This window comes from Mobula birostris, chromosome 13 (genome assembly GCF_030028105.1).
Source record: "Mobula birostris isolate sMobBir1 chromosome 13, sMobBir1.hap1, whole genome shotgun sequence".
NCBI classification, from domain to species: Eukaryota; Metazoa; Chordata; class Chondrichthyes; order Myliobatiformes; family Myliobatidae; genus Mobula; species Mobula birostris.
The window spans coordinates 2,062,682-2,076,272 of NC_092382.1; the positions used below are offsets into that span (position 1 = coordinate 2,062,682).

General features: G+C 41.9%; 3 protein-coding genes across 4 annotated transcripts in view; 1 reads left to right on the top strand and 2 right to left on the bottom strand.

Annotated features, from left to right (window-relative positions):
* Window positions 1-13,591, top strand: part of LOC140208197 (uncharacterized) — a 39,948-nt gene that overhangs the window by 7,123 nt on the left and 19,234 nt on the right. The window lies entirely within an intron of this gene.
* On the bottom strand, window positions 1,504-8,970 carry LOC140208206 (protein NYNRIN-like). 2 transcript variants are annotated; one of them, XM_072276715.1, is made up of 2 exons: window positions 7,243-8,967; window positions 1,504-1,570 (listed from the first exon to the last, which is right to left on the bottom strand). In XM_072276715.1, exon 1 carries the CDS (start codon window positions 7,904-7,906, stop codon window positions 7,331-7,333), a length of 576 nt encoding a protein of 191 aa, XP_072132816.1. In that variant the 5' UTR covers window positions 7,907-8,967; the 3' UTR covers window positions 1,504-1,570; window positions 7,243-7,330. The 2 variants fall into 2 exon arrangements, 1 of the variants encoding a protein (XP_072132816.1); XR_011888689.1 differs by lacking the exon at window positions 1,504-1,570 and adding an exon at window positions 4,487-6,031 and having other exon boundaries at window positions 7,243-8,970.
* Window positions 10,090-13,591, bottom strand: part of LOC140208213 (uncharacterized) — a 106,601-nt gene continuing 103,099 nt past the window's right edge. The window contains exon 4 of the mRNA XM_072276722.1: window positions 10,090-10,886. Within this exon, the coding sequence (XP_072132823.1) occupies window positions 10,181-10,886 (706 nt within the window). The 3' untranslated portion in view covers window positions 10,090-10,180. The remainder of the gene's footprint in view (window positions 10,887-13,591) is intronic.

Consider the following 13,591-nt stretch of genomic DNA (forward strand, 5'->3'; position numbering starts at 1 on the left):
CCCGGCGACAAGGAATGATTGATTTCCAAAGTTACATGGTTAGATTTGTGGAAGACTATTCACCTGAAATTTTGACTGATTGCATGAAATATAAAGAAGTTATGTTGGAATTTTATAATGAAGGATATAAACCATCCCTTCGGTTCCCCGCTCATCTGAGTATTGTTTTGAAGAACGGATTGTGAAAAAGAATAAAGTCAGTTGAAGATGCAAAAGATTTTCTGAAGGATGAAGTCTAAAACTGTTATACTTCTTATTTGATCAAGTTTTTTCTTCTGTTAATATGAATTTAAAATAAGGTTTCATTAAGCTTACATTTGGCTGTTCATATATTGTCTTTTGTTTTTTTGATACTACTTTATTTTATCCCTTTTTGAGGCTTTATTTTAATACAGCTTTTTTGGATTTGTTTAAAGTGACCTTTTCATATTTTCGAATACTGAGTTCTTTTGCTTTTTATGTTGTGTATTGATAGGGACATAATGACCTTGCAAGACTGGAGTTTTTTCTGTCAACAGGATTTTTTTGGGGCCGGTACTTAGTTCTTAGCTCACTGACTGTCTATTGGTCAGCTTTCTCGCTTTGGATGGGGGAGGGCGTAGGGCCTATTTCTCTCTGGGAGCTGTGTTGGGTTGAATATATAATTGTTTGAGATTCCTGCGCCCTAAGGACAAAGAGTTTTCATTCTTCTCACATGTTTATCATTCTTATTCTCGAATTGATTACTTTTTTATTGACTCGTCTAATTCCATCTGTAATCGACTGCAAATATGACATTATCGCCATTTCAGATCATGCTCCAGTGAAACTTTCTATCAAGTTAATGGATACCACTTGTACTAATAGGCAATGGTGATTTAATTCCAATTTGCTTCAAGACCTGTACTTTGTTAAATTTATGAAGGAACAGATTGATTTCTTTTTTTCCAACTAACATTACGGAAGAAATTTCCAAAGGCACAGTTTGGGATGCTTTTAAAGCTTATATCTGCGGACAGATTATTTCTTTTTCTGTTGGTTTAAACAAACATATTAAGAATGAAACATTTTTGTTGGTTGATAAAATTAAATAAATTGATAAGAAATATTCTATTGCTCCTAGTAAGGAGCTCTACAAACAGAGAGTCGAACTTCAAATGGAACATAACTTATTATTAACATCCTCAATTGAAAATCAATTAATGAAAACTAGAAATAAGTTCTATATTCATAGTGATAAATTGGGTAAATTATTAGCTAATCAATTGAAAACTACTTCAGTTAAATGTCAAATTATCCAGATTCGTAAACATGATGACACTTTGACAGTTGATCATGACGAGATAAACAAAACTTTTGAAGAATTTTATATTTCTTTATACAATTCTGATTTTCCTCATGACTCTAACACTATGCATGATATTTTAAGGAAATTGAACTTTCCAAAATTATCACACAAAGAATGTTCAACATTAGAAACTCCGATGACAGATGAAGAAATAACAATGAATTCTGGCAAAATACCTGGTCCTGATGGTTTTACAGTGGAATTTTTAAAGTTTTTTTTCCTCTATTCTCTCTCCTTGGTCATCTAGAATATTTAAAGAAGCAATCAGATTAGGTAAATTACCACAATCATTTTATGAAGCTTCTATTTCTTTAATTCTTAAAAAGAATAAAGATCCTACTGATTGTGCATCATACAGACCGATATCGCTTTTGAATGTAGACTCCAATTTTTTTTCTAAAATATTAGTGACTAGGTTAGAAAAGGTACTACCTCAAATTATCTCTGTGGACCAAACAGGATTTATTCAAAATCATTATTCATTTTCTTAATATTAGGAGGTTAATGAATATTGCTTATACTCCTTCATTTAACACTCTGGAATGTATTATTTCATTAGCTGCTGAGAAGGCTTTCGACAGAGTTGAATGGCCATATTTAGTTACTGTGTTTGAGAAATGTAATTTTAGTCCGATATTTATATCTTGGATTAAATTGATATATCATTCCCCTGTAGCTTCTGTTTGTAGTAACAATCAAAGATCTTCCTTTTTTTGTTTATCTCGGGGTACTAGGCAGGGATGTTCATTATTATTTGATATTGCCCCTGAACCTTTAGCAATTGCCATCCCAGACTCACCTAACATTTTTGGTATTACCCATGGAAATGAAATGCAGGAGTTATCATTATATGCAGATGATTTGTTATTATGTATCTCTAATCCTGGAAAATCTATTCCTGTTACTTTATTCTTGTTGGCTCAGTTTAGTAATTTTTCTGGTTACAAATTTAAGCTTAATAAGAATGAACTATTTCCCTTAAATATGCAGGTTTCTATTGATGGATGTTTACCATTTAAATTGGTTACTGACTCTTTTATATATTTAGGGGTTAAAATTACGAAAAAGCATAAAGATTTATTTAAAGCTAATTTTTCTACCTTTAATCGATCAGATTAAACTTTTGTTTACTAAATGGTCACCAATGTCTTTATCATTGATCGGTCAGATCAATGTTATCAAGATGATTATTTTGCCTAAGTTTTTATACGTATTTCAAGTGGTGCCAATTTTCATTCCAAAATTATTTTTTGATAATGTTGATTCCAAAATCTCCTCATATATATGGCAGAACAAAAATCCTAGGTTAGGCAAAGGACGTTTACAGAAATCTAAAAAGGAGGTGAGGTTTAGCTTTGCTGAATTTTAGATTTTACTATTGGGCAATTAACATTTGATATTTAAATTTTTGGTTATGAGACTTGGACGCAACTTCAAGTCCACGTTGGGTGAATCTTGAATGTAATTCTTTACAAGGGTCTTCATTGGGTTCTATTTTAGGGTCTTCGCTTCCCTTTACTCTTTCTAAATTGTATAAACAAATGGATAACCCAATAGTTAAATATACTTGACATATATGGTTTCAATTTGGAATTCTTTTTGGGTTGAATCAATTTACTTTAGCAAGTCCTATTGTATCTAATTTCTTTTTTCAACCCACTACTATAGATTAAGAATATTTGGCTTGGAAAATTAAAAGTAGAGTACGATTTTGTGATTTATTTTCAGATAATTGTTTCATGTCTTTTGAACAACTAATAAATATAATTTGCCTAGATCTCACTTTTTTAGATATTTACAAGTTAGAAATTTTTCTAAAATACTGTTTTTCCTACCTTCCCGAATTTACAAACGTTTGTATAATCAATGGATATTTTGGAAAAACAAAATTAGATTTAAAGCCTCTTCAGAATGGTGTAATAGCAATTATTTATGATATAATTATGAAAATATGTCTAATAAAAATCAGAGTGATTGGGAAAGGGAACTTAAGATTATTGTACCAATTGAAAAATGGGAAAAACATCTTCAATTAGTTAATTCATCTATATGTGCGAAACATGCGTTGATACAGTTTAAAGTAGTAGATAGGGCTCATATGTCTAGGGATAAATTATCTCGTTATTATTCTCATATAAATTCTATCTGTGATAGATGTCACTCTGAGATAGCTTCTCTAACTCAAATGTTTTGGTCATGTCCTTTGTTGAAAAAAATATTGGAAATATATTTTTGATATTATCTCAACTGTTTTGAATATTGACCTACAACCTCACTCTATTACTGCCATTTTTGGGTTACCAATGATAGAATCAAGTCATTTAACCCCTTCAGCTCGTCGGATGATTGTATTTCTTACATTAATGGCTAGAAGATCCATTTTGCTGAATTGGAAAGAGATTAATCCTCCCACCACATTTCATTGATTTTCTCAAACTATGTTGTGTTTAAATTTGAAAAAAAAAATTAGAAGTGTTGTTTATGATCCCTCTATTAAATTCGAAGAAGACTTGGAGGCCATTTATTAAACATTTTCATATGATGTAACTTGACCTTTTCCAAACTTATTTTATTTCTTTGTAATACATGGTGAGAGGAACGGAGTCAACAACACTAATGGTTCCCTTTTTTTAACAATGTTACAAAACAGCCCGTGCCTTTTTTTAGTTTAGTTGATTAACATTGTTTATGTTAGTTTTTTTTTCCGGGATATATTTTTGTTTTTTTTTTCTTTTTCATGATTTTTTTATATAGATTTTTTTGTTTTATATTGTTCATCTGTATCATGTATGATAGGGAGACTTAATACTCATGTGTCAACTGGGCTTATATTTAACTATGAAAATTACAATGCTGTATTCCCAATAAATTTGTATCAATACTGTGGTATGTTTATTATTATGATACTAATAAAGATTGAAAAAGAGAAAAAAAATATATATGATTGTTTGTTTGAATATCTTACTTTATGGTTTGCTTTCTAGTTTTAATAAGTTATGGCCAGATATTTTTAGTTACATGTTGATTAGTATTTAAAATGGTTTGAAATAGTAACCTATTTAATTTGAATGTGAAAGGGCTGAATCACCCCACCAAAAGGAACAAAGTGTTTGCTTATATTCAAAAATTAAAAGCACCTTTTTTTTTTACAAGAAACACACATACGCAGCTGTGATAGCTTACGTTTTTTTTACTCGGTGGAAGGATATGCAATTCCACTCTTCGTTTAATGCAAAATCATGTGGAGTTTCGATTTTTGTAGGCAATACAATTTCCTTTATTCAGCATAAAGTTGTTTCGGACCCTAATGGTCGATTTGTTATTGTATCGGAGTTCAGACAGTAAATTGATTGTTTTTGCTAATGTTTATGCCCCCAATGTAGATGATCTATGATTTTTTGAAAGTCTATTTTCATTTTTGCCAGATTTGTGTACGTACTCCCTTGTGATGGGAGGAAATTTTAACTGCTGGTTAGATCCAGTATTAGATCGCTCATCTATTAAACCAGCCACACTTAATAAATCAGCTTTGTTTATCCAATCTTTTCTAACCATATGTGGTAGAGTTGATGCTTGGCGATTTCTTCATCTGACGGACAGGGAGTATTCTTTTTTTTCTCTCATGTCCATCATACTTATACTGGGATTGACTTTTTTATTGGTAGTCAAATGATTCTGTTAGTTCAATCGGTTGAATATAAAGAGATTGCTATCTCTGACCACTCTCCTGTAATTCTATTTTTTAAAGCTTCCTGTTCCTATCCCCATGAGTAGATTTTGGCGATTTAATTTAACTCTGTTATCCGATGAAGATTTTTTAAACATTTATGGAGAATCAAATTACTCTTTATTGTTGAAGAAAATATGTTGGAAAAGACATCTAGCCTTATCATATGGAATACTTTTAAAGCATACATCTGGGGTCAAATTATTTCTTATATCACAAACATCATTAAAAAAGCTAACAAAGAAAGAAATGAATTAGCCAATCAGTTAAAGCAACTGGACCATAAATATGCTTCAGTTCCTGATCCTGAAACATATAAGAGACGTACTGAAACTAAAACTAAATATGATCTTTTAATGTATCCAATTGAAAGCCAACTTTTAAAAGATAAGATCAGATTATGAGGACACTCAGTCCTCGTTTGTCATTTAGTAATGCATGCATTAAGAAATGATACAATGTTCCTCCAGTATATTACGGAAACACAAGACAGACCAAGACTAAAACTGACAAAAACCACATAATTATAACATAGTTACAACCCTGCAAAACAATACTGTATTTGATAAAGAGCAGACCATGGGCACGGTAAAAAAAAAAGTCTCAAAGTCCCGATAGCCCCATCATTTCACACAGACGGTAGAAGGAAGAAACTCTCCCTGCCATGAACTTCCAGCGCCGCAAACTTGCCGATGTAGCACCCTGGAAGCACCCGACCACAGCCGACTCTGAGTCCATCCGAAAAGGTCGAGCCTCCGACCAGCCCTCCGACATCCAGCACCATCTCTGCTGAGTGCTTTGACCCTGGTCCCGGCCGCCAAGCAACAGGCAAAGCCAAGGATTCGGGGCCTTCCCCTGCGGAGATTCTGGATCGCACAGTAGCAGCAGCAGCGAAACAGGCATTTCAGAAGTTTCACCAGATGTTCCTCCGTGCTTCTCACATCTGTCTCCGTCAAATCAGTATTGTGCACAGCATCCTACTTGACAAATAACAATATTCATCGCTGGAGTGGCCGCTGTGCGCTTCGTCACGCCACCGCCTTCTCTCAGTCAACTTTATATTTACGAAGATAAAACTGGTAAGCTACTGGCTAATCAATTGAAGCCATTTTCAGCCAATCGGCAAATTAAAGAAATACATAAAATTAATGGGGACATGACAACTGACCACCTTGAAATTAATGACACTTTTAGGGAATTTTATTCTAAATTGTATAGTTCTGACTCTGTTAATGATAATATTGCAATGAATAATTTTTAGATCAATTAAATATCCCAAATCTTTCATTAGATGATTGTAGGCAATTGGATCAACCTATTTCCCAGGAGGAAAGTGCTCAGGCTATTTGAGAATTGCATTCTGGGAAATCCCCAGGATCCGATGGATTCTCTGGAGAGTTTCATAAGGCTTTTTCCTCCTTGCTTATACCACACTTATGTTCTACCCTTACAGATTCCTTTAAGGCAGGGAGACTACCGCAGTCTTCTTACGAAGCTTCCATTTCGCTCATTCTCAAAAAGAATAAGAATCTTACTGTATGTTCTTTGTATAGACCAATCTCTTTACTCAATTTCGATACTAAAATTTTATCCAAAGTATTGGCTCGCAGACTTGAAAATATTATATTGTAGCTGTGTGCTACACACAGCGCTAACAATAACCACACGTAGTCGGTGAGTTAGAGTTGTGATAAAAGAGATTTATTCAAACTTCGCGGCCTGCTTTAAAGCCTTCCTGTTCCCGCCCTCCCTGGGTGGGACTGCTGTGGGGAATGCATAATCACAGACCCTTTCCGCGCACGGGATTTCCCCCCTGCTGCTGAAGATGGCCTGGCGCCCTTTTTGGGGCCGGCCTCTCTGCCAGCGCGTGCCGGTTCGTGTGTGCTAGAAAGTGGGTCACCACGTAACCACCCCCCGCCCCCAGAACTGGCGATACCTCCCCCAATGTCCACAGTCTGGATCGGCCTCTGTTTGGGAGGTCTGCCCCTGCGCCGCGGTGCCTGAGCCTGGACCAGCTGCGCCAAGTCCACATGGGCCGGTTTGAGTCGGTCCACCGTGAAAACCTCCTCTCTCCCCCAAATGTCCAGCACGAACGTGGACCCGTTGTTCCTGATCACCTTAAACGGCCCCTCGTAGGGCCGCTGTAGCGGTGCCCGGAGTCCGCCCCGTCGTACAAAAAGAAACTTACAGTTCTGCAGGTCTTTGGGTACGCAGGTCGGGCTCTGTCCGTGCTGTGAAATGGGGATGGGGGCCAGGTTACTGAGACGCTCCCGTAGTCAGACCAGGACTGCTGTGGGTTCTTCCTCTTGCCCCCTTGGGGCTGGTATGAACTCTCCTGGGACGACCAGGGGTGCGCCGTACACCAACTTGGCCGACGAGGTGTGCAGATCCTCCTTGGGCGCCGTGCGGATTCCGAGCAGGACCCAGGGAAGTTCGTCCACCCAGTTAGGCCCCTCCAAGACGGCCATGAGAGCCGACTTCAGGTGATGGTGGAAGGTATTTGTGTGGTGTAGCTGCGATCCTAAAAGGCTGGCCATAGCCGACCACAGGCTGGAGGTGAACTGGGCTCCCCTGTCGGAGGTAATGTGGGCAGGTACCCCGAAGCGGGCTACCCAGGTTGCGATCAGTGCTCGGGCGCAGGATTCGGAGGTGGTGTCGGTGAGCGGGACTGCCTCTGGCCATCTCGTGAACCAGTCTATCATAATTAGGAGGTACCGCGCTCCTCGTGATACTGGCAGGGGCCCCACGATATCCACATGAATGTGGTGGAACCTCCAGCGGGTGGGTTCGAACCGCTGCGGCGGAGCCTTGGTGTGCCGCTGCACCTTGGCCGTTTGGCACTGCATGCACATTTTGGCCCATTCACAGACCTGTTTACGCAGTCCATGCCACACGAACCTGTTGGCGACCAGCCGGACGGTTGTCCTGATGGAGGGGTGCGCTAAGTTGTGAATGGATTCGGAAACCTGCCGGCGCCAGGCTGCTGGGACGATGGGGCGGGGTTGGCCGGTAGCTACGTAACACAGTAGGGTCCTCTCACCTGGGCCTACGGGGAGGTCTTGGAGCTGTAAACCGGAGACTGCAGTCCTGTAACTGGGGATCTCAGCGTCTGCCTGCTGTGCATCTGCCAGCGCTGCATAGTCCACCCCCTGGGACAGGGCCTGTATGGTAGGTCTGGATAGTGCGTCCGCCACGACGTTGTCCTTTCCCGGACATGCCGGATGTCCGTCGTATATTCGGAGATGTAGGACAGATGTTGCTGCTGGTGGGAAGACCAGGGGTCGGACACCTTAGTGAACGCAAAGGTAAGCGGTTTGTGGCCTGTGAACGCAGTGAAGGGCCTACCTTCTAAGAAATATCTGAAATGCCGGATTGCCAGGTATAGTGCCAATAGCTCCCGGTTGAAAGCACTGTATTTGAGTTCGGGTGGTCGTAGGTGTTTGCTGAAGAATGCCAGGGGTTGCCAGCGACCCTCGATGAGTTGTTCCAGCACTCCACCAACTGCTGTGTTGGATGCGTCCACCGTGAGGGCAGTAGGAACGCCCATTCTGCGGTGCACTAGCATCGCGGCGTTTGCTAAGGGTTCTTTGGTTTTAACAAAAGCGGCTGCGGCCTCTTTATCCCAGGTAATGTCCTTGCCCTTACCCGACATCAGGGTGAACAGGGGGTGCATGATTCGGACTGCTGAGGGGAGGAAACAGTGGTAGAAATCCACCATACCCATGAAACGTCGACTGTACTTCTTCCTAGAGATGCTGCCTGGCCTGCTGCGTTCACCAGCAACTTTGATGTGTGTTGCTTGAATTTCCAGCATCTGCAGAATTCCTCATGTTTAGGAAAATGGTGCATAGTTCTCTGAAGGTGGAATCTCATGTGGATAGGGTGGTGAAGAAAGCTTTTGGTTTGCTGGCCTTTGTAAATCAGAGCATTGAGTATAGGAGTTGGGATGTAATGTTAAAATTGTACAAGGCATTGGTAAGGCCAAATTTGGAGTATTGTGTACAGTTCTGGTCACCGAGTTACAGGAAAGATGTCAACAAAATAGAGTACAGAGGAGATTTACTAGAATGTTCCCTGGGTTTCAGCACCTGAGTTACAGAGAAAGGTTGAACAAGTTAGATCTTTATTCTTTGGAGCGTAGAAGGTTGAGGGGGGACTTGATAGAGGTATTTAAAATTATGAGGGGGAAAGATAGACTTGACGTGGATAGGCTTTTTCCATTGAGAGTAGGGGAGATTCAAACAACTGGACATTAGTTGAGAGTTAAGGGGCAAAAGTTGAGGGGTAACACGAGGGGGAACTTCTTTACTCAGAGAATGGTAGCTGTGTGGAACGAGCTTCCAGTTGAAGTGGTAGAGGCAGGTTCGATTTTGTCATTTAAAAAAAATTCGATCGGTATTTGGACAGGAAAGGAATGGAGGGTAGAGGCAGGTAGATGTGACTAAATGAGAGTAAGCGTTCAGCATGGACTAGAAGGGCCAAGTTGGCTTATTTCCGTGCTGTAATTGTTATATGGTTATATGAACTTGCGGGTGTCTCTGTAGGTTGGACAACTGAGTGACTTCCTTCTCAGACCGAGCAGGTGAATGGCCTCTCCCCAGTGTGAACTGACTGGTGTGCTTGTAGGTTAGCTAACTGTGTGAATCCCTTCCCACAGACTGAGCAGGCGAATGGCCTCTCCCCAGTGTGAACTCACTGATGTATCTGTAGATCAGGTGATCCAGTGAATCCCTTCCCACAGACTGAGCAGGCGAATGGCCGCTACGCAGTGTGAACTGACTGGTGTCTCAGTAGGTGAGATGCCTGAGTGAATCCCTTCCCACAGTCTGAGCAGGTGAACGGCCTCTCCCCAGTGTGAACTCTCTGATGCACCTTCAGTTGGGATGACTGAGTGAATCCCTTCCCACAGTCTGAGCAGGTGAACGGCCTCTCCCCAGTGTGAACTTGCTGGTGTCTCTGTAGATCAGGTGATCGAGTGAATCCCTTCCCACAGACTGAGCAGGTGAACGGCCTCTCCCCAGTGTGAAATCGCTGGTGTTTCAGTAGGTCGGATGACTGAGTGAATCCCTTCCCACAGTCTGTGCATGTGAACGGCCTCTCTCCAGTGTGAACTCGCTGATGTACCTTCAGATGAGATGATAAATTAAATCCCTTCCCACAGACTGAGCAAGTGAATGGCCTCTCCCCAGTGTAGATGAGCAAGTGAATCCCTTCCCACAGTCTGAGCAGGTGAATGGCCACTCCCCAGTGTGAACTGACTGGTGTTCTTGTAGGTGAGTTGACTGTGTGAATCCCTTCCCACAGTCTGAGCAGGTGAACGGCCTCTGCCCTGTGTGAACTCGCTGATGTATCTGCAGATGAGATGACTGAGTGAATCCCTTCCTACAGACTGAGCAGGTGAATGGCCTCTCCCCAGTGTGAACTCGCTGATGCATCTGCAGATCAGGTGATCGAGTGAATCCCTTCCCACAGTCTGAGCAGGTGAACGGCCTCTCCCCAGTGTGAACTCTCTGATGTTCCTTCAGTTGAGATGACGAAGTGAATCCCTTCCCACAGTCTGAGCAGGTGAACGGCCTCTCCCCAGTGTGAACTCGCTGATGTATCTGTAGATCAGATGATCGAGCAAATCCCTTCCCACAGTCTGTGCAGGTGAACGGCCTCTCCCCAGTGTGAACTCGCTGATGTGCTTGTAGGTTAGCTAACTGTGTGAATCCCTTCCCACAGTCTGAGCAGGTGAATGGCCTCTCCCCAGTGTGAACTCTCTGATGTACCTTCAGGTTAGATGACTGAGTGAATCCCTTCCCGCAGTCTGAGCAGGTGAACGGCCGCTCCCTGGTGTGAACTCGCTGGTGAGCCATTAGGTCGAATGACCGCGTGAATCCTTCCCCAAAAATTCAGCAGATGACCAGCCTCTGTTCGAAGTGAACTGACCTGTGTGTCCAGGTGGGAAGACCGACTGAATCCTGTCTCACACATAGAACAGGTGAATGGCCTTGTCTCAGTGTAAACTTGCTGATGTACCTTCAGTTGAGATGACGGAGTGAATCCACTCCTACTGTCTGAGCAGGTGAACGGCCTCTCCCCTGTGTAAGATGACAGGCGCGCCAGTCGGTCAGATGATCAAATGAATCTCTCCCCACAGTCTGAGCAGGAAGGAGAATTGAGTGAATCCCTTGCTCCACTTCTTAAATATCTGGACAAAGACAGCAAAACTGGCGTGTTGTGTTCGAGATTCCCGTAGACAAATTCCTTGTCATTTTTAATCTGTAAAAAGATTTACAAAATCGATCAATGAGTGACGGACAACATTTCAGATGAGATCACTTGAGTTGCCAAGGTGTGATCTGGCATCACACTGTTACAGTGAGGTTCAACCCAAGTTGGAGAGAGAAATCATCTTCTAACTGGGCACAGTGCTGGTATCTGGAATGACCATTAAATTCTCTGATGCTCTTCCTGTTTCTCTTAGAATGGGGCATTTCTGCCATCTCCAATCTGTGACCTGGCTCAGTTTGACTCTGTCCATTGATATTATTCCATGTTCCCACTGAGCTGCATGGGCTCCTGTCCCCACAGGAACTGAAACACTCTCACACAAATAGCCGGCAGTGCATTCCACGCACCCACCACTCTCTGTGTAAAAAACTTACCCCTGACATCCCCTCAGTATCTATTTCAAAGCACCTTAAAACTATGTCCCTCGTGTTAGCCATTTCAGCCCTGGGAAAAAAACCTCTGGCTATCCACACGATTAATGCCCCTCATCATCTTATACATCTAAAAAAGGCTCCAAACATAAACAAGGAAATTATACATTGCTTTGAGGATTTGTTAGAAGTATATAAAATTATGAGGGTATAGATAGGGTAAATGCAAGCAGCTTTTTTCACTGAGGTTGGGTGGGATGACAACCAGAGGTCATGGGTAAGTGGGGAAGGTGAAAATTTAATGGGAATATTTGGAAAAGCTCTTTCCTGCAGTGGTTGTGAGAGTGTGGATTGAGATGTCAGCACAGGTGGTGAATATGAACTCGGTTTCACCATTTCAAAGAAGTTTGGATGGGAGCCTGGATGATAGGGGTATGGAGGGCGATGGTCTCGGTGCAGGTAGTTGCATTAGACCAGGGGTCTCCAACCACCGGGTCGCAAAGCATGTGCTCCCGGGCCGCGAGGAAACGATATGATTTGGCGATATGAGTCAGCTGCACCTTTTCTCATTCCCCGTCACGGCCACTGATCAGCTATTACACATGTGAGGTCATGACCCGCGCGTCATCTGTGTCAGCGCGGGAAGGAGATCAACTCCTCGAGCTTGCAAATGACGGCGGGCTGAGAAGTATGTTTGACATAACATCCCTGTCGGCATTCTGGATCAAAGTCAAGGCTAAATATCCTGAGATAGCCACGAAAGCACTGAAAACGTTGCTTCCATTTCCAACATTTTTCTGCGAAGCGGAATGAATGCAATGAAAACTAAATTGCGGAATAGACTGGACAGGAACTCACTTCGAGTATCGCTGTCTCCCATTATCCCTCGATAAGACCGTGTTGTTGGAGGGAAACAAGCCCAGGGCTCCCACTGATTCAGCGATATTGGTGTGTTCCAATGATCTTATATATTCATACGGGGAAAATATGTGCTGTGTGTTTAAAATCCAAATGTTACTTAAAATGTCATGATGCTATTGACTTACTTATATAACCATATAACAATTACAGCACGGAAACAGGCCATCTCTGCCCTTCTAGTCCGTGCTGAACGCTACCCTCACCTAGTCCCACCGACCTGCACTCAGCCCATAACCCTCCATTCCTTTCCTGTCCATATACCTATCCAATTTTTCTTTAAATGATAATATCGAACCTGCTTCTGCCACTTCTACTGGAAGTTCATTCATCACTTACTTCAAGCTCCTCTAATAATTGACTTATCACTATATTCATGCAAGGAAAATATGTGCTGTGTGTTTAATATTAAAGTCGTTAGATAAACACTTTTAGAAACGAAATTGGGTGTATTAGCCATTTATCACCTATATTCCAGTCGTGATTAACACCGCCCCCCCCCCCTTCGCCACTCCAAACAGAATCACGAAAAAGGATTTGCAGGAAAAATCGGTAGGCCACAACGCGCATGCGCACTGGTGCCCGCGCAAGGGTTCATGGTCATTCTAGTCTTTCTCTGGGTAAACGCAACATATTTGACTGCTACTCTTGTCCGTTGGCAACCCTACCCACCAACACCCCCCCCACCCCACCGGGTTGGCCGGTCCACAAGAATATTGTCAATATTAAACCGGTCCGCAGTGCAAAAAAGGTTGGGGACCCTTGCATTAGACAGCTTAAATGTTTTTTCAGCATTGACCAGATGGGCTAAATAGCCTGTTTCCATACGGAACTTCTCCATGTTTCTATGACACAGAAGCTGGCCAAACTTGTTTGGAAGGGAAAAGTTGGGAGTGACAACGGAGCAGCGATGGCTGGAGTTTCTGGGAGCAATTTGGGAGCTCAGTGATCGATACATCCGAAAGATGTGGA